The sequence below is a fragment of the Tupaia chinensis genome, unplaced genomic scaffold (assembly GCF_000334495.1).
Source record: "Tupaia chinensis unplaced genomic scaffold, TupChi_1.0 Scaffold000099_1, whole genome shotgun sequence".
In the NCBI taxonomy this organism is placed as follows: Eukaryota; Metazoa; Chordata; class Mammalia; order Scandentia; family Tupaiidae; genus Tupaia; species Tupaia belangeri.
In genome coordinates this window covers 881,919-903,135 of record NW_006159563.1, presented here as the reverse complement: position 1 = coordinate 903,135, position 21,217 = coordinate 881,919, and the positions used below count along the sequence as shown (strand labels likewise).

The 21,217-nt window shown below is 40.5% G+C and overlaps 1 protein-coding gene across 2 annotated transcripts in view; it reads right to left on the bottom strand.

Moving 5' to 3' along the window:
• Nucleotides 1-398: 398 nt before the first annotated feature.
• Nucleotides 399-21,217, bottom strand: part of HAPLN1 (hyaluronan and proteoglycan link protein 1) — a 37,809-nt gene continuing 16,990 nt past the window's right edge. The window contains exons 2-4 of one of the 2 annotated variants that reach the window (XM_006143480.2): nt 12,620-12,991; nt 3,331-3,633; nt 399-773 (exon numbers count right to left, since the gene is read on the bottom strand). In XM_006143480.2, the coding sequence (XP_006143542.1) occupies nt 484-773; nt 3,331-3,633; nt 12,620-12,991 (965 nt within the window). In that variant the 3' untranslated portion in view covers nt 399-483. The remainder of the gene's footprint in view (nt 774-3,330; nt 3,634-12,619; nt 12,992-21,217) is intronic. The other variant, XM_014585913.2, reaches the window with a different exon arrangement.

Below are 21,217 nucleotides of genomic sequence, written 5' to 3'. Positions count from 1 at the left end.
TTTGTGAAACTGAGTTTTGTGTCACCTCTCGGAATCTCAGTTTAGGTAAAGAAGCCAGTACTTCAAATCTGGTGCTCTACTTTGTCGTAGCACATTTCAAAATTGTACAAATGTGTAAAATTTGTGCTTGTGGAAGCTGCTGCTCTGAGTAGCTTTACTTTCCTTCTTTTTAAGTTCTAGCAACTCTCAAGCTATTGCATGCCCCGTTCATGAAAGGATACTTGGTAGGGATGATGGAGTTTAAACAGTTTGGCTCTATAGCCTCCTTATGTAGAGCTTCCCGTAAAATTATATTAATTTATAATATATATTGAATGATAGCTTTACAAAAACAAATTAATGAATTGGTTTTTATGAAAATGACTCTTTACAGTAAGTAAAAAAAGGGTTATCACAGTTTTGGTAACTTGCATGAGTTCATATTGAAAAAAAACCTTTCACATGTTCTCGATGACTGTAAAACGGACGTGCTCTGGGGGCCGCTCAGTTGTATGCTCGGAAGCAGTAGACACCATACAGCTTATGCTTTTTATCTGGGAAACCCACGAAGCGCACGGCAGCCTCGGTAGGACTGCAGCGCCTCCTGGGCCTAGAGATGGGGTAGCGGACGCTGCCATCCGCCAACCAGCCTGCATCACAGCGGTCATAGCCCAGAAGCTTCCAGGCTGCAAAGATCTGGCCCACTTTCGCAATCTGAGCACCATCGTTGAGACAAGCTTGCACAGCTTCGTCATAGGTCAGCTTGGTGGGGTGGATCAGATAGTAAAAACGACCTGGGGAGGGAAGGAGAGAGTGTCAATAGGCCTGTCTGCCATTGAGCCACTCAGAGGTGGAAGGAGCCCAAAGCGGAAGTGTTTCTCAGGAAAGGGGAGGTCGGGCAATGCCTGCAGTTTCTGGAGCATAGGACTGTCAATTAAACACAGTCCCCCTGGGTCGCTCCCCATTCAATTAGTTTTTTTCCTTGCTCCTTAATATGTGTTCAGACATGCCCTTTTATAGCTTTAAAAAGAAAAGGGAAATGACAGATGCAGTTTCTGTTAGCTCATTAGTGACTAAAAAGCCCTTCTGTAGCAGCAGAGAAGACAGAATTCCATGTTAAAAGCAAGAGCTATTTAAATTCTAGCTGTAGCAAGACCAAATCCCAGCACAAGTTTCTGGAGAGGCAAAATTTGAATGTGAAAGGATCAAAAAGCATTCCTAGCATCAAAGTCCATTTAAAAAAATCCAAAAGCCCTCAAGTCCTTTTCATTATAGGTATCAATAAGACATTATTCTCATTCAAAAACTACAGTATGACAATGCATAAAATACAGGAAGTCACTGGCCACAAATAATTCATACTCAGGCTGTAAAACCAGTCTGCCACTCTGCAGTAAGGAAACGAATTCGTTTATTTTTCCAACTTGCATCTGCTGGAGTCTGACACCTAACTATGTCTTGATTTTACAACAAAGACAAGTGATCTCCAGCACTTATTGCATAATTACCGAGATCCCTTCCATGTGTGTTATGTATAAAATGGGACATCGGCTGACCAACGTGACCCATGCTGACTGAAGATTTTCTCAGCCATCTTACTTTTAGGTCAAATGTGAACAGGCTCTGTTATCTGATATAGATTGTAACGTGTTACGTGCAGGTTATTAAAGTATACATTAACACTTGCCAGTTCTTTCTAGACTGAGGTGATATGACTTGGAGAAAGGGCAGAGGTCACTAGAACAGCAAACTAGGGAGTGAGTTCTATCACCTCTACCAACAGAGGTAGCGAACTACAGTGTGTAAGTCCAATCTAGCCAGCCAATTGTTTTTATAGATGATATGTCATTGGAACACAGCTGTGACCATCTGTTTAACATTAAGGGAGGCTGTTTTTGTGCTACAATGCACCATAAAGCTACTTTGAGTAGTCGTGAAGAGGCCAGAGGGCCAGCAAAGCCAGAAACATTTACTATCCAGCCCTTGAAAGAGAGTTTGTTGACTCCTGCTCCCTTTTCTACTCTCCCCAAAATATGCCACCAGCAACCTCCATCACAATGATGGGGTCAGGATTTGCTGTGTAGGTGAATAAGCCATGCAGTCACACAAAGAAGAGCCCTGTACTTAGAAAGGCCCCACGCTTGGTCTATATTTTTCTGTTACCATCTTCAGATTCTTAATCGCTTTAAACACATTTTTATTTTGCAGTGAGTCACACAAACCACACAGCTAGTCTGGAAGGGGTAAGAGTAGGCCTGGGAGCTGTGTGAATGCAAGGACTTAGTCCTGAGCCCTGAGACTACTTTCCTTCTGCTTTCACTTCCCATGCTATTAGTTATTTTTCTTGCTCACTCCGTGTTTTTTTTGTTTTTTTTTTTTTGAGAGGTTTTTAGCTATAGGGCACATGCACTCGCCAGAAAGACAGAGAGAGACAGAGAGACAGAAAATGAGAAATCACCCCCCAGGGGGGGGATGGCCACGCTGCAATCCCTTCTCCTCCATTCTCCTCTCGGGATTTTGGGCACATACACACATGTGCCCAGTGTGAGTTTAAGCCACCGGGTCCAGGACTTGAACTGCGGTCGACTACATGGGAGTCCAGCAACATAGCCGTTAGACCAACTGCTGGTCCCCTCACTCAGTGCTTTTTCCTGAGCTTTACTGATCATCTATGAGTGAACTGACGTTGCAGTTTACTGGAAAAGGAAAGCACCTTACTTCAGGTGACACAGCCATATTCCACCAAGGGCACACAGAGACACCTGCAATTGGCGATAGAAAACACTCATACCAACTGAGTTTCAACTATGTCCTAGTAAAAACTAGATGCAATAAAACTAGGAATACTGGAAATATATGTACATTTGCTTGGCTTATGTAGATGTTTTAAAAATTGATAACACTCAAGAACTTTTTTTTTTCTTTTTTTCTTTTTTTTGGAGAGGTTTTTGCTATAGGGCACATGCGCTTGCCGGAAAGACAGAGAGAGACAGAGAGACAGAAAGCGAGAAATCCCCCCCCGGGGGGGGATGGCCACGCTGCAATCCCTTCTCCTCCATTCTCCTCTCGGGATTTTGGGCACATACACACATGTGCCCAGTGTGAGTTTAAGCCACTGAGACTGGGACTTGAACCACGGTTGACTACATGGGAGTCCAGCGACATAGCCATTATGCTAACTACTGGTCCCAAGAACTTCTTATATTTTTTCAAACTAGAGTAATATTGCAGAGCTTTTTTTTTTTTTTTTTTTCTCTTTTTACATAGATATACTTAAAAGTCAAATGTAGTTTGAGGTACCAAGTGGTCCCTGGGATAGGAAAGAAGACCAGGTGGGTAATAATAGCTTACCGTTGAAGTTGGATGTAAAACAGAAAACATCGTATCTGCTTTTATCTTTATCCCAAAACCCGTAGTTCCTGACACCGGGCACTGTATTCTGGCCCCCACAGGGCTCTCTCGGCTTGGTGATGGGGTATTGCACAGACCCATCGCTGAGCCAGCCTGCATTGCACCAGTCCAGCCCACCCCGCCAGGCGTCATACAACTGGTCGAAGGAGGCAATCACAGCATCCTGGTCCAGGCAAGCCTGCTGCGCCTCATGGAAATTGAGATTGTACCTCCCCAGCCGTGGGAAGTAAGGAAATACCACACCTGTTTGAAGGAGAAGGCAAGAGGTCATTAGTGGTGCAAAAACAGTAGCAGCTCTGAGCAAATTCCAGTTGATGGGTAGACAATATTAAAGACTTCCCATCAGTTGAGGTAGCAGCTTGCGGTCAACTCACAGCGGTTTCCCATGGTCCTTTCCCCGCCTTGGTCTCTCGGCTCTGATCTGTCTGCTTTGATAACTTCAAATGATTTACCTCTCTTGCTAAGAGTCCAAGTCAAACCTTAATGTTTTCTTTAGTGAAAATGATTTGTCTGCAGATTATAGTTTCCAAATAGCCCCCTTGAGAAGTTACCTTCTGCTGCTGATTAGTAATCCTATGAGAGGTGACCACGGAGCCCTACTCACCTTGGAAAAGTCAGCGCTGCGCATGACAGTGGTAGGGGATGTAGTGAATGGGGAGAAGAGTTTTAACAAAATTCATGATTTTCGGAAGTAATTTAGTATAATTTAAAAATCATTCCTACTTTTTAGTAAAAACATAAACATAAGTAACTTTCATTTAATGTGTGCTCTTTTGGCCATATACACTGTACAGGAACATGGTATAAGGAACGTGATAACAAATGACTCAAATATAAATATATACTTCCTACTATATGTAAAACTTACAAAGAAGTAGCTTTCACTTAGTGTAGTTCTTTTATTTTTTTGGAGAGGTTTTTTGCTATAGGGTGTGTGCACTCGCCAGGCAGACAGAGACAGAAAGATAGAAAGCGAGAAATCACCCCCAAGGGAGATGGCCACTCTGCAATCCCTTCTCCTCCACTCTCCCCTCGGGATCTTGGGCACGCACGCACACATGTCCAGCGTGAGTTTAAGCTGCTGGGTCCGGGACTCAAACCGCGGTCGATTACATGGGCATCCAGTGACATAGCCATTATGCTAACTGCTGGTCCCACTTAGTGTAGTTCTTTGAAGACAGCTATGCTCACACTATACTACTAATACCCTGTAGGGGACTTTTTGTTTGGAGAAACTAAAAGTGAGTGCCTTTGCACAACAAAGCCATACCGAACTACACAGTCTTATTTCACATTGAGACAATTCCGCATAGTCCAGCACACCTCCGTAAAAAGCATTAGGACTCTGCCCTTGAATAGCACAACTAATGCATTTTTTATTTTATTTTATTTTTTTAAGAATTATTTTATTCAACTATTTAAATTTATTTATTTATTTTAATTTGACCAGAGAGAGACAGATTGAGTGAGAGAGAGAGAGAGAGAGAGAAAGAGAGAGAAAGCAAGCAAGTTGCCAGGTCTGGGACTTGAACTGTGGTCAGCCATGTGGGAATCCAGCACCCTTAACCACCATGTCATCTGCCAGCCCCAGCACAACTAATATAAAGGTTTCTATTTTAAAATATTTTCATTGCTAATTTTCAACATCCATATGTATATATTGTAAATGGCAACTAAGATTTTTAAAAACATTTTATTGCAAATGAAAAAAAAAAGCCTTCTCCAAGTTTGTTCTACACAAGGTAAATGCAGAATAGATATCTGTTGATGGACTCAGTTAATGCTGAAGAATTAAGTTAAACATTTTAGTGGGCAAAAACTCCTTGGGACCAGCAGATGGTGAAATAGTTATGTAGCTGGACTCCCATGTAGTTGACCGTGTTTCGAGTCCCAGATCCAGTGGCTTAAACTCATGCTGGCCATGTGTGTGTGCATGCCCAAGATCTCAAGAGAGGAATGGAGGAGAAGGGATTGTGGCCATCCCCCCCCAGGTGGTGATTTCTTACCTTCTGTCACTCTGTCTCCCTCTGCCTTTCTGACAAGCGCAGGTGCCCTATAGCAAAAACCTCAACAACAACAACAAAAATCCCTTCATAAATGTAAACAGTGTGACTTGGACTTGACTTTTCCTGAGAAGATGCAATGGCTTTCCAAAAGCATTTCTTTTGGTAAATCAAATGAGAGTTTAATTGAGCTGTATCACATTTTTTAGGGGGGCAGGGGAGAGGTTTTTGCTATAGGGCGTGTGCTCGCCAGAAAGACAGAGAGAGACAGAGAGACAGAAAGCAATAAATTACCCCCCAGGAGGGATAGCCATGCCACAATCCCTTCTCCTCCATACTCCTCTCAGAATCTTGGGCACACAAGCAAGAGTTTAATCCACTGGGTCCAGGACTCAAACCCTGGCCCACTACATGGGAGTCTAGAGACATAGCCATTATGCCATCTGCTGGTCCCAGTCTGCACAATTTTTTGAAAGGGTAAGAGTTATGGTAGATAAGAAAGCAAAATTGTATCATTTATTGGACTTCTTTAGGAAGAACCACTTTATCAAATTCTCCCTCCCATAGTTCATAAAAGATAGTTAACTGAGAGTGATTATTCAAGGGCTTGCCTTAATTTTTGAATATAATTAGAAATAATTAATATTTTAGCATGCGGGATGGAAAAAAATTATCCCACTGACATAGTAATTTGGTAGGTTTTACCATATGTGCTGTTTAATGAGAATGTAGACCCTACTTAAGATGATGAACAATTCACTAATAGTAAAACCACTGCACAGGAAATACATTCTTTAAAAAATTGTCCTGGACCACTCTGCACAAAGAAAATTTCAGTAGCCTTCGCTCAAGTCATGTCCACCTAAGGCATCTGTAGGACACGTTTGGCCCTCGAGGGCAGTCCAGCTGGCACGGTCCACTAGGGGCAGAGATCCAAGAAGGCTTCCTGATCTCATTCTGCCTTCTCAGGTTCTTGGCAGAGGGATCTATACGCTGAACTAGAGCCAAAGGGATGGAGGAAAGGACTCTCTTGGTTGTCACTAACTCCTGCTGTGGCGGGGGTAGGGAGAAAGGCTTGGACATGGTTCTGTCTGAAGAAGGCTCTGCCCAAGCTAGGAACCCAGTGATCTCTGAAAAGGGACTATAGCCCAGCTCTCACCCGCTTCTCCCTTTTATCCTTTTCCTCAACAGCCTCAGGAATACTGATGAAAAGGAAAACACTCTATTTACCCTAGATTCCGTTTGTAGCAAGAGCTCAAGTGAGAGAAAAATGGCCAAATATCTCAGCTCAGAGAGATGGAAAGAAACCATATGGGTTGACTTCCATTTCCCAAATGGCTCAAGATAGTACTATAGGAGAATATAGGAGATTTTCATTTATCCTATATTAATTAATTTTAAAGACCTGAAAAACCTTTCAGTTTGAATTCACTGTAGTGCATTTTAGTAGACTTTCACAGGCATTAGGGAAAATATTGTTTTTAGTAATTTATCCTTGACTAATCAATGGGTGTTAATGATATATGCTTGATTTAGTTCTTTATTCAGTGCTTTTGTTGTTGTTGTTGTTGTTTTGAGTTTTGCTATAGGGCGCACATGCTCGCTGGAGAGATAGAGACAAAAACTGAGAAATCACCGAGGGATGGACACACCACAGTCCCTTCTCATTCTCCTCACATGTGGCTGGGTGAGTTTCAAGCCACGAGTCCAGTCTGAGATTCAAACTGTGGTCAATCCTATGGGAGTCCAGTGACGTAACCATTATGCCCTCTGTCGGTTCTCAGTGTCATATATTTTTTTTACTGAACTGAGTTGCTTTCAAATACATTTAACAATTTCATACAATCATTTTGTAAAGTCAAAGTAAAATTTCTTCAGTCATAAGAATAAATGGTCAACTGACAATTGTATCACCTTAAAAGATTTAACAAATTTTAATTACTATTTGATGATCCTGAAAAGAACATATTCCAAGTAAATCAGGGATTCTTTAAAATCTATGCCTCATCCAGCCAAAGTTTAAGAAGTTTTACTGAGTTCTACACATTTGGTGTATACGTTCAACAATCAGATGTTTCTTACGAACATGGGCATTTCTTGAACTACATGTTTGTTAGTAGTTTATTTACTTATTTCACTCCCAGCTAGTTAAAATTTCACTATCCCATGCAGACACCTTCTTGGCTCTGGAAAAACTTACAACTCCTACAGCTGAATTATGAAACAAATGGTTGTTTCCATGCAACATTGCAAAAATAAGAAAAGTTAAACTTTTACTGTCTTAGAAAAAAGGAAGTACGCTTATTTTCCAAGTAATAACTGACTCATTCATTTTTATCTTTGGATGCCAAAATGTAACTAAAAGCTTCATTTCTATGAGAGGCTGATATGTATCACTACAAAGGGGATTAATGGATGATACGCCATATGGAAAACAATAATAACAAATGATATGAAGAGATCAGTCAGTTAAAATATCTTTCGAGGATATCATCTTTAAGCTCTGGAATAATACCATACAATTCATCCTATATGTTGGCAAATATCTACTTGTTAGACATGTGAAGGTATTTTTTTTATATCCTGGTAGCTATAAAAGTGTCTCAGTACCTCCATAAGTAAATATTTCTAGTCAAAAAAGTCAGAGATCGTGTATTATAAACAACTTCACCTTCTTTAATGTCTCTCACAATGTTTATTCATGCTGCGCACATCTCGGAAATTTGTTTTTTATTTCTGAACAATCTCAGACTATATGTGCCCCATTTCCACCAACAGAAAATGAATACAGTAGGAGATTGGAAGGGCCAGTCTCACGTTTTTCATGCTATTATTTATGTATTTATTAATTGCTGGATTCTGTAGCCCAAGCTCCTAACTAACATCTTGTGACGCTCTCCTCGCTATGTTTTTCTGAGTCTCGCTTCTTATTGGGTGCTGTTCTTAGTAATGTGTGTTACTGGTAGCCATCAGAAGGCTTTACCCTATCCCATACTCTGTGTGGAAATGTGTCTCCACAGCTCATTCCAACTCTCATGGAAGTTACAAATTCCATCAGTGTGATTCACAAAGAGTTCTCTGACATAGCACTGCGTTCTGCACCCTGGGCTACAGGTGTGGGTATGACATCTTCCTGTAAAGAATCCCCAATATGACAGGAGTTGTCATTATAAAGTTTAAGATGGAATAAAAACTTGTAATACAAGTCAAAACCATATCATTTCCAAATATTGAAGGAGGAAAATTCTTTGCAGTTGATAAAATTCTAGGGAGAAAATAGCTTTTAATCTGATACTAAAGGACCACTATAACTGAAGACAATATACACTTACTGTCGGAAAGGTGAGCGGCTCAATCATAACAGTTCAAATAATAAAGGCTTTTCTACATAAATGGACTGACCAGGTGCTTGAGGGAAACTTGTGGGATTGGCAGATGGTCACATGTAAGGATGCAATTAGTGATGGAAGAAAGGACAGAAACTGGAACAAGCACTAATAAACGATAGCCTCAAGGGATGTTTTTGCTATAGGTGGCTCATCGGAGTTTTGAAACTCTTATGCAAGATAATCTACTGCACCTTGATCATCTACCCCAGACTGTGGGAATTGCCCTCAGATTATACATCAAAGGTTCTTCACATTTTATTCTATGGACTTAATTTTGTTCTTGTGGCTTAAAAAAAATCTTTAAAAAGAAAAATCATGCTTTTTTGGACTAGCAGGTAGTGTACTGGTTACATTGCTGGACTCCCACATGGCTGATCACAGTTCGAGTCCTGGACTTGGTGACTTGAAACTCACAACGGGCATGTAGGAGTGCATGCCCAAGATTCCTAGAGGTAAATGAGGAGAAAGGATTGAGCCGTGGTGGTCCTCTTGGGCGGGGGAGTGATTTATCGCTTTCTGTATCTCTGTCTCTCTCTATGTCTCTGGTGAGTGCATGTATCCTAATTAAAAATCTCTCTCTCAAAAAAAAAAAAAAAAAAAAAAACCCCAAGAAACAAAAAACAAAAAAGCCATGCTTTTTAAAAGAATTTCATTTAAAAATACCAAGCCTTATCTTATATAGAAGTAAATTAGATGAAATAATACCTGATTAAGTTTTATTGAAGTGTATGTAAAGAAAATAAAATTCTGAGTTTTTCTTGAAGATTATTCTTCAGGAGGAGTAAATAAAGCAAGATAAATAAGATTGGGTGTATCTTGATAATTTTTGAAGCTGGATCATGGTATAGGGGGATTTATTATACTATTTCTTCTACTCTTCCAAATATTTGAAATAGGCTAAAAAGTAAAAAATATTTATTCCACGTTAAGGCCAAGCTAAGCCTTAAAGCAGGCAAACTGAAATGCTGTCATGATTTTGTTGTTTACATTTTTGTATTCACTTATTTTACTGAATTCTGCTTGTTTTGCTAAAGGATTTAGAATCATTAATGGACTATAAGATGACTGAATGAAAATAATGAAGACTTGGAGTTCTTTGTGTCTATGCTACCAAAACAGCATCTGTGAAAATGTCTATCGGTTTATTTGGTTTGATGGACTATATTTACATGGCTCATCTGCATACGTACTACATTACAAAGAAGTGTTTCCGAGGCAGGGAGGATGTGGAGATTTAATTTATGATGATGATGTTGATGTTTTCATTTGATGAGAGAGAGAAAGAGCGAGAATGAGAAAGCAAGCTGCTAGGTCCAGAACTCATACTGTGGCTGGGCACATGGGAGTCCATCATCTCAACCACCATGCCACCTGCCTGCCCCATAAGTTCTCTTCTTCTAGCTTCCTTCAGTACCTCTAATTGTGTCTTAGAGAAAGTCTTGGTTTCCCCCTAGAATACATTATCCTCGAACACATGCTGAATCTCTCTTCTAAACAATGGGGGAGCGGGCTTCATGCTTAATGCCATTACAAGCAGTGGTATCCAGACAGAATGTAGAAATAGCTCCTGTTAATTGGATGTATTTTGATGACTTCTTTTTATTTATGCAAAGTTATACTTGTTTCTATTTATTTAAATGTTTACTTTTAGAATAAATGTAGAAAGACTATTACATGTGAATCAAGTTTAAGAAATATTGTGGTAGGATTTGGGAAGAAAACGTAACAACAGATGATATGGTTCAGATTGGGATTTCATAGCAAGGAAGCCGAAGTATCCCAGTGACAAGTAACCCGACTCAGTGACAGAACTAACGCTGGCAAAGTCGGAACTACGCTAAGCCTCGTGATACTACTAGCTCAAGCCGGTGTCCCTCGTCCAGTACCCCTTTCATAAAGGAAATCAGTCCTTAATGATTGAGAAGCTAAGTCGGCTACTTCCTCCACCCTGCACAGTGCCAGTGTGCGTGGATGCTAAGGTGAAGTGATCAACGCTGAGAGCACGGGTGACATGCCATCAGGGACTAAGAGCTATAACTAAGAGAGACAAGGGAAGGTCACAAAAACGTACTTTATGATGCCATGCAGTTTATTACAGATGTAAAGCAAATGAATCTCCACATAGGTGATGGGTTCCTATGGGAGTAAGGTCAAACCCTCAGTGATGTGCTAGTGGGCCAAACATATATTTCTCTAAAAGTCACAAATTTGTCCCAAGAGGGAAAAAGGACTTTTAGCAAACATATACCTATAGTTCTAAGTAAATGTGGAGGGAATATATTCTTTCAATACAGCCAAAATTCATCCTGTGGCATAAAATAATGCTGAAATTCGTGGAAAATACGATGTCTTGATACACATAAGAAGCTAAGGAGGGGAGTTTCCCTAGAGTGTGAGTACTGGGCAAAGGAGAGGGAAAACAAAGGCACTTTTTAGTATAGCTTTGAATGTATGTTGGTTTTTAAGCACAATGGATATATTATATATATATATATATATATTGGGACTCGAACCACAGTCAGCCATGTGGGAGTCCAGTGCCTTACCCACCACACCACCTGCTGGCTCCTACAGAATTATTTAATTTAATTTTATTCATTGATTATTTGAAGAATTATTTCCTTTATTCACTGTCATTATTTGATTTTATTTTTTAAAAGTTGACCAGCGAAAAGACAGAAAAAAAGGGAAAGTGAGACAGCAAGCTGCTAGGTCCAGGACTCAAACAGTGATCAGCCATGTGGGAGACAAGCTACCTTAACCACTTAGTCACCCACTGGCCCAAGAACTATAATTTTCTTTTCTTTAAAATTATTTATTTATTTATTTTAAGTTTTCACTACCAGGCACAAGTGCTCACTAAAGAGAGACAGAGAGAGAGAGAGGGACAGTGAGAAAGCAAGCCACTAGGTCCAAGACTTGAACTGTGTTTGGCCATGTGGGAGTCTAGTGCCTTAACCACCACATCACCTGCTGGCCCCAGAAATATAACTTTCTTAAAAAGTACCTTGATCTGGGACCAGCAGTTAGCGTAATGCCTATGTCACTGGACTCCCATGTAGTTGACTGTGGTTCGAGTCCTGGACCCTGTGGCGTAAATTTACGCTGGGCGCTGTGTTTGCGTGCCCAGGATCCCGAGAGGAGAATGGAAGAGAAGGGATTGCAGCGTGGCCATCCACCCTGGGGGATGATTTCTCGCTTTCTGTCTCTCTCTGTCTTTCTGGCAAGCGCACGCGCCCTATAGAAAAAAACCTCTCCAAAAAAATAAATAAATAAAATAAAAAAAGTGCCTTGATCATTTGATACTTAATGTCTAAGATACCCTGGGCTATTTAAAAAAGTATTTCTTCACAAGAATATTTAAATAAATATACAGGTTACTTTTTGTTGAGTTAAATTTTTGCAGTCATCTTATAGAATACTTAGCACATATTTTAGTTAGCAGATGTCTTTTATAAAACTTCCCATTGTTTTGAGACAGATAATTTTAGAAGCATAACAAAAAAGCTTCCAATTTGAATTTTTCAGTAATCATATAATGGTATTTAAATTCTGAATAGCATGAGACAGTGTCTGCAAATTGTGAATTCAGTTCCATTGCACGTTTCTCCTAGTTGCAAATAGCTTCAATAAGCATTGTGCGTACTTTTCAAATATGAAAGCTGAAGTCACAAGTAGACTATAAAATATAGAAGAATACAGAAAAACATGCTAAGTGTGGACCTTTGTTTCTCACATCATTACTATGGTAACCATGAGCCGTTACTCCTCACGAAAAATAAAAAGAGCAATGATGAACGATCTTATTTAAGCTTAGTATGATCTATAGATACCTACCTTGTAAGTCTAATGCTACCACAGCAGTGTCGTCTTCTAACCCTTCAATCACCTCACACTTGTATTTCCCATAGTCCTCCAGGGTGAGGTCTGTGATTACCAGAGAAGCATCGTTGTCACTGCCTCCTTTCAGAAACACTCTCCCCTGGTAGCCTCCATAGGTTTTCTTGTGGTATCCCATGGAAACAAAAACATCCACTTCCTTGAGGTAATCTGAAGTTAGCTTGGTCCACTTAATTCGGATTTTGTGGATCCCTGAGCCAAATGCTGTAGGGTCTCGATAAAATTTACATGGCAGTGTAACATTGCCACCCCTGTGTGAAAAAACCTTGGCTTGTTCAGCTTCCACAAGCAGACGAGGGCCATTTTCTGCTATAATTAAAAAGAAAATGAAAGAAACAATCAATACGGTTTCAGACATTTTTGTAAAATGCATATGCTACATAGAAAGGTATCGAACAAAAAGCCTGGGGTGATTCGCTCCTCTACATCCTCTCTCTTGAACCACATAGTAAGGTACCTCTAATATCTAGAAGGTAGTATAAGGTATCTTTCAAACCAAGAAAAAGGGAAACATTAGATACAAGACCCCATGGCATCTGTAGTTCGATAAGTTCATAAATTCTATTTATGTTTCTGATTCCATTTTTCTTCTACATTTAAATAGCAAAAGTATAGAAACAAAAGAAGAAATGATAGAGTTTTGTAACTATTTCATCAATATAAACAAAAAACTTTCAATGTATGTGTCCCTCCCAAATTTCATGTGTTGGGATTTCATAGTAAAGGTATTAAAAGAGAAATAATTGGGACCAGCAGGTGGTGTAGTGGTTAAGGTGCTGAACTCCCACAGGGTTAACCATGGTTCGAGTCCCAGAACTGGTGGCTTGAAACTTCCACTGGGTGCACATGTGTGCATGCTCAAAATCCTGAGAGGAGAATGGAAGAGAAGGGACTGTGGTGTGGCCTTCTCCTCTGAGGATGATTTCTCACTTTCTCTCTCTCTATTTCTCTATCTCTCCAGGAAGAACGTACACCCTACAGCAAAACATTTCTCTCTGCAAAGAAAAAGAAACAACCTGATTATGATGTTGAAAGGTGGGGCCTTTGGCAGTGATTAGGTGATTGGGATGAGACCCTCTGATTGACTCCGGGTAGGCTCATAAGGAGAAGAAATGAAACTGAAGCAAGTACAGAGATGGGAGCTCTTCTTCTCTCAAGATGTAATACCCTTGGCCTCAGAACCCCATCAGCAAGAAAGCCCACCACATGTGGCCACTGGACCTAGGGCCTTCAAATCATGAACTGAATAAACTCTCATTTTATAAATTACCCAGTTTCAGGTGTTTTCTGTTATTAGTAATGGAACAAACTAAATCAGTAAAGTAAGCCCATTTATGCTGATACAGTCAGTCTGATTATATTTACGGGAAAAGTATAAAGCAATATAATTCCCTCTTATTGTCCTATACTGGCCACAGAACTCACAATATCCTCACATTTATGAATTCTCTCCAACTATACAGTTTTAGTCAACTATTCTGGAGCATTTCAAGCAACATGTACATATTTCATTTTCATACAAAGACTAAACATCAGAAAGGCTTTTTTAGTAAATGCTTTTAACAAATTCCAGAGGGTTCTGAAATATATTCCTCAAAATTTGGATAGGAAAAGCTTATCTAAAGTAATACCTATTTTTTGATTAACCAAATAACAATTAGTTTTTCTTTTAAAAATTATCTATTTTAATATTAGTTATTAAGATTCTTAAAAATTTGCTGCAGGGTGTATGTACTCACTAGAGAGGGACAGAGACAGTGAGAGAGAGAGAGAGAGAGAGAGAGAGAAAGAGAGAGAAGCTGAGAAAGCAAGTTGTCAGGTCCAGGACTCAAGTAGTGATAGACCGTGTGTGAGAAAGCAGGTTGTCAGGTCCAGGACTCAAGTAGTGGTGGACCGTGTGGGAGCCCAACACCTTAACCACCATACCACCTGCTGGCCCAATGATTTCTTCTTTATTCCTTCCACTCCCTCTCTTTGCTTCTGCTACACTTGCTTTACAGTGATCTCACTGCTCCCACCTTTCCTTTCCTCGCTCTTCTGTTTTCTTCCTCCTTTCTCCAAGGACTTTATTGCCTTCCAAAGAGAACCAAAGAGCCCAAGAGTGCCAAGTCAGCAGGGAAGCTATTTTCCAGAGAACCAGCTGTTATTTTCAGATCTTGGCTTTCTCTGGGGTTTCCCCCGGGTAGCACATTGTGCTTTCGACCTTGACAAGGTCTCATGAGGATGTGCAGGATTAGAGAATGAGAAAGCAAAAGAAGAACTCCTGCATACACATATTTTCTTGTCCATGCACTGCTTTCAAAAGCTGCCAAAGCCACCCTGCATACAGCTCTGCTGCCCGCCCTGCGTTAGGCTAATAGGCTGTGAATTATCTTTGGCCTGGGGTCATTTATGATGTACTAATCCCGGGGAGGAGTAGCCGCTCTCCTTGAGACAGATCTAGAAACTAAGTTATGGCATTCACAGCATCCTGCATTTAGAATAAAGTGTGGGAAAACAGACATAATCTTTCCGTTCTTATCATAGCAACCAGAATGAATGTTTTTACATTAGTATATCGTTTCATTTTTAAATGGGCACCAATCTTCAAAAACTGAAAAGCTTAATAAAGCCGCACTTTGAATAGATAATGAAATACAATGACTTCCTTTAGTATTTAAAGGGAATCACAAATCCAGCTCATTAATCTAGTGTGTGTGTGTGTGTGTGTGTGACAGAAAGAAGTACGTGTGCTTGCCAGAGATAGAGGATAGAGAAGGATAAACCATCCTCCAACGAGGCATGGTCATGCCATAGTCTCTTCTCCATTTTTCCATTCTTTCAGAATTTGAAGCTTAGTGTGTTTTTCAAGCCACTGGGCCAGGATTTGAGCCATGTTTGGCAATGTGGAATCTAGCTTCTTTAACCACTAAGCCACCGGACTCTCCCATTAAGCATTTTCTTTATATTCCATTGTCTTTTTATTTTGGATCATCACAGAAACTAACTGCGATGGAGGAATCTACCCAGCTCCATCCTCCAGTATAATTCCCCCCACAGTAGTCCTAATGGACACCTCCAACTCTTACCCAAACATAGCTGCTGGCAGAAAGGTGCTGTCGGTGAAGTTGGCTCACTTACGCCTGAAGGAGGAGCAACTGGGAGCTGAGCCTTCCTGGCTGGGATGTGACTTTAGCTACAAGAAGACTCAGTTTCATGATTTTTCAGGTTGTTTAGTTTCATGCTCAAATGTACTGGGTAGAGGATATTAGAGGAGTTAGAAACAAGGGCTTTGCTGTGATAGAGACCCGGTGTCACTTCACCTCCTCAATTTACTAGTGCTGTGGTCTAGCACACTTGGGCAACTTTGAAGCCCCAATTTCCCTGCATGTGAATTAGGAGGAGTAGTATCTGCTGTGAATAGCTGAACTGGTCCATGCAGAACACTCAGTACTAGGGCTGACCAAAAGCTAAGTGTCACTAGCAGCTCACTGTTCCCACCGCATAAATGCTGCACAATACACTTCTCAAATATGATCATGCCCAAGATAAAGTATGATTTTAGTATGTACAATCTCACTTACTTACAATGTTTTAAACCATGGAGAGTGAAAATCAAATTCGTAGAATGCTGCCTATGCTGTAGGAGACTTGGAAATTTGTGTGGTTTAGTGTAATCACAAGCTGTTCCAGAATGAATGCAAAGTCTGAATGTTTTATAAATTAAAGAGTTAAAGCAAAGATCAAAACTCTTGAAGAAGGGACTGAGACTTCTAATTTTTCTGTGGTTAACTGTAAATTGTCTTGGAGTAGTTTGCAAGGGATTATTTATTTATTTCCTTATTTTATGTCTACTCCAGAATTGTGAGTAGAGGGTGGCTTATGTGGTATAATATTGGAGACTAACAGACACTAAAAATCATCTTTTCACACAAAATAATTTTCTCAGCAAGCCCGCCAGAATGCATACAATTCTAACATTTTTATTTCTTACTTGAAGGTGGGGGTGGGTTGGAGCGTGGAGGCCATTGATGTTAGAAGTGCCTGGCTGAAATTTAAGGAACCCTAAGAAGGATATCCAACACATTAGTGACTAAGGGCCATTCATGTTCATTAACCTAAACTCCCTGGAGAACAATGGAGTGCTTACTTTTTTAAGAGTTATTTTACTTAATGTTATTTATTTTTATTTATTTTCATTTAACCATAGAGGGGCAGAATGAGAGCGAGAGAGTGAAAGAAGGAAAGGGAGAAAGCAAGTCACCAGGTCTAGGACTTGAACCACGGTTGGTCATGTGGGAATCCAGTGCCCATAACCACCACGCCACTTGCTGGCCCCTGTGTGCTTGCTTTTAGGAGACCTACACTATGGATTATTCAGCACTAAGTTGCTAGTGGGGGCAGGCTATTGCAGGACAGGTAAAATGTGGAGGGATGGACACTGGCCAGTGAGTCAGGAGCTCCAGGGCCATCAGGAGTCAGGAGTGGATTCTCTCGAGGCTGAGTTACTGGACTCAGAAAAGCCTACCTCAGAAGAACATTGAGTTTAAATTCTTACTACGCTAATGTCACAGGTCGTTATCACAGGGATGAGCCAAGAGGCACACTAACCTGGAGAGGGAAAAGAGTAAGGAAAAAGCAGGAAAAGAAACACAGAATGCAGATGACACATTTTTCCTAGTCTTGCCTGTAGTAAGTCTTGAATCTGAACATGAGATTTAAAAACCTGGATAAGTGTGAACTTAATGTGTACAGGGGCCAGCAGGTAATATGATGGTTAAGGTGTTAGACTCCCACATGCGTAACTAAGGTTCAAATCCCAGACCTGGCAGCTTGAAAATCTTGCCAGGCACGTATGCATGTATGCCCAAAACCCCAAGAGGAGAGTAAAGAAGGGATAGTAGTGTGGCCATCCCTCCTGGGGGGTGATTTCTCACTCTCTCTCTTACTGTCTCTCCCTATCTCTGAGCACACACACCCTATGACAAAAACCTAAAGAAAAGAGAGAGAAAAAAGAAAGAATGTATACATTAAAACTCCTGATCACAGGGCAGCTGCACAGCAATTAAAATATAAAAAAAATTAAAATAAATCTTAATCATTATTGCTTATTTTCCTTTTTAAAAAAATATGAGAGAATAGGGGATTAGCAGTTGGTGTAATGGCTATGTCGTTGGACTCCCACATAGTCGACCACGATTTGAGTCTTGGACCTGGTGGCTTAAACTCACGCTGGGCACGTGTGCGTGTGTGCCCAAGATCCCAGGAGGAGAAGAGATTGCGGCATGTCTATCCCCCCTGGGGTGGTGGTGGTGGTGGTGATTTCTTGCTTTCTGTCTCTCTGTCTCTCCGACTCTCTCTGTCTTTCTGGCGAACACATGTGCCCTATAGCAAAAACCTCTCAAAAAAAAAAAAAAAAAAAAAAGAAAAAGAAAAAAAACGAGAGAATAAATAACATAAGGCAACACACGTGTTTATTTTCACATTTCTTTTCAGTGCAAAAAGGTGCAGGTGGATGCTTACTTATACTGCGGAACACCCTGGTGATTGTGTCCTTAAATGGGGTTACATGCTCAAAATATCGCTAATGGAGAAACTGAAGCTGTCCAGGGAGGACTGAATGTTTTAGAGGCGCAATTTGTAAGCATAAACATTTCCTATTTCTATTAGTAAAGCTCAATGACATGACTTGAAAGATGTGATGCCCTTCAAAGCCCAGGCTTGTCTCCAGGGGAAACAGCAGGGCCTGGTGAGAGCACTGATGGGGACGCGTTGAACCACTCGGGCCTCATTATTTCAGACTCCACTGTGAAACCTGGAGGATCTCATCTGGTTTCACCGAATAATAAGAGCAGTGGCGTGACCAAACAACTGATTCTTGTACTTGCTGAGTAACTTAGATGAAAGCTTTTCAACAATAGAGCAAAAATAATGGCTAAAAACAATTCAGAAATGTAGTATTGGCCATTATCTATTGTTCTCAGTTCTATTTAAAAGGTAATTATTTTTTTTGACAATTTATATCCCCAAAAATCCAGGGGACAGAAAAAAAGGAGAAGGGGCTGTGGATCACAGTTGTATTTTTTAATTTTTTTTTAAGAGAGATTTTTGCTTTAGGGTGCATGTACACACCAGAGGGAGAAAGTGAGAAATCACCCCCCACCCCAGGGGGATGGGCAGCCCACAATCCCTTCTCCTCCATTCTCCTCTTGGGATTTTGGGCATGCACATACATATGCCCAGTGTGGTTTCAAGTCACTATGTCTGGGACTCAAAAGGTGGTAGACTATATGAGAGCCCAGCGACGTAATCATTATGCCGACTGCTGGTCCCCCACAGTTGGTCTTTCTGATTGAATTGAGGATTGTGCAAGATAATCAGTCATGATGTTTGCTACTTTCTGCTGGTATATAGTTGAAGTGAGTTCCAGAATTTTCCACTTCCTAGAGCAGTACAAACAAAAACAAAAACTGGGGAAACCTATTTAAGAGACTAAAATCCCGGGAGGAGAATGGAGGAGAAAGAATCATGACATGGCCATCTCCTTGGGGAGTGATTTCTTACACTCCCTCTCACTGTCTCTCTCTGGCTCTGTCTATGAGTCCACAGGCCCTATGGCAGGAACCTAAAATACATAAATCAATGAATAACATTATTGCTCAGCCACAGCGGCGTGAGGGTAGCTCAGTCCTTTGCAGTGCTGGAGGTCATACGGCTCTGTTCGTGGTCTGCTTGCACATGTGTGGGTGCCATGTGTGTGCCTGTGTCCCTGGCTAGCTAGGAAACACTGGGTGGGGGGCAGATGTTAGTGTGAGACCCTGTGAAGGGTACTTGTCTCTCTCTCTCTCAAAAAGTAAATGAATAAACTTAAAAAAAAAAAAGAAAACAGAGAAGTTGTAAACCATTTACAGCAATACATTTTTCCAAGGAAAAGCTTTACCACCCCATCATTTATATTGTTTTCTCACGGTAATACATTTATTTTAAAAGTTGCCATTTTCATCATGTCTAACTAGACAATTCAGTGCCATTAATTATTTTCACCATTTCCCCCCAAAACTTTTAATTACCCCACACAGAAAGCTGATTTTCCTCTGCCATTCCAAATTGATAGGCATAGACTCCACCGTCATCTCTGTGCTGACTCATTTGAAAAAAACAAAACAAAACAAAGTTGTATGAGGTTTTAAAAATAAGGAAGTATTTTCGGTGGCAGTTGTTATCGCTCTGGTAGGTTTAGATGTGTGAGACTAACACTTCCGAAACTGTTACTTCCCTTGGTAGCCAAAGCCTGAACAAGGATGAGCAACCAGGATGGATCTGTATTATCGCTGTGCGTCCCGTAGTCTATCAAAAACGCTTTGTCTTGTTTACATTGTTTCGCCAGCATCAACACAACGGAAATAGACTAGTGCGGCATATAATCCATGCTTAGCTATGGCAGTAGACAGAGACTCACCATCTGATAGCCCCAAAGTAAACATATTTCATACAAATGGTCAGTAAAGATAATCATTTAGGTCATTTGGTTCTCATTGTACCTTACACATGACATTTGAGTAGGACCCATAATTTTGAAACAATTGAGAGCCTTACTCATTAACCTTTAAATATTTATGCTTATTTTTATTTGCTTTGTACTGAAATGAATCTATTTTTTTAAAGGAAAATTCTTACTATAGGGTGTGTGTGCTCATCAAAGAGACGGAGACGGAGAGACAGAAAAAGAGAAATCATCCTCCGGGTTTGTCCTCTTGGGATCTTGGGCATGCATCCACACACTCATGCACCTGGCATGATTTTTTAAGACACTGGGTTCAGGACTCAAACCGTGGTCAAGCACATGGGAGCCCATTATGCTATTTGCTGGTTCCGAGAATCTAATTTTTACTGGAACTGCTACCTGGAGTCAAAAGTGTCCATAACTTGGTCATGATTCTGACTACAGTTCATAGGAGAAACCTTTAGAGGACCTTCCTACTTCCCAGCTGGCCTTTTCCTCCCCACCTAGCCTTTGCTGTGCTTTTGGAGGACTGAATTGTTTTAATTAATCAAAAATAAAGCTTTAGCTTGCTTTCCTAGCTAGTTTGGAATGAAATGGAACTATTATTATTATTATTATTATTATTATTATTTCATGTACAGAGTCTTGCTTTGCCTTGCTCCTCTTGCCTCAGCCTTCTGAGTTGCTAGAACTACAGGCTTAAATGCAAGAATTTGAGCCTCTTCTTTAGAAAGTCAGACCTGAAGGAGGCAGTAGAAAAATGGCCTTGCTCTTGTCCTGTGCCTTCCCCTACTTGATTTGAGCTTGAAACTATCTTGAGTTTGTCCCTGGCCCATCTTTGCTCTCAGGTGGAGTTCAAAATTTGACTTGAAGGTGTGCACGAGTATGTGTGCTTCTTACCACTTGTGTAAATTCAAAGCACAGGTAGTTCGGCATGAACCATACCTGAATGGATTTATAAGAAAGTAACACCCTTAGTAACCTGTGATAAGTTGCAGTAGAAATCGAGGTTAACAAAAATGCTTGGGGGATTTTCACTGTATATGCTTTCA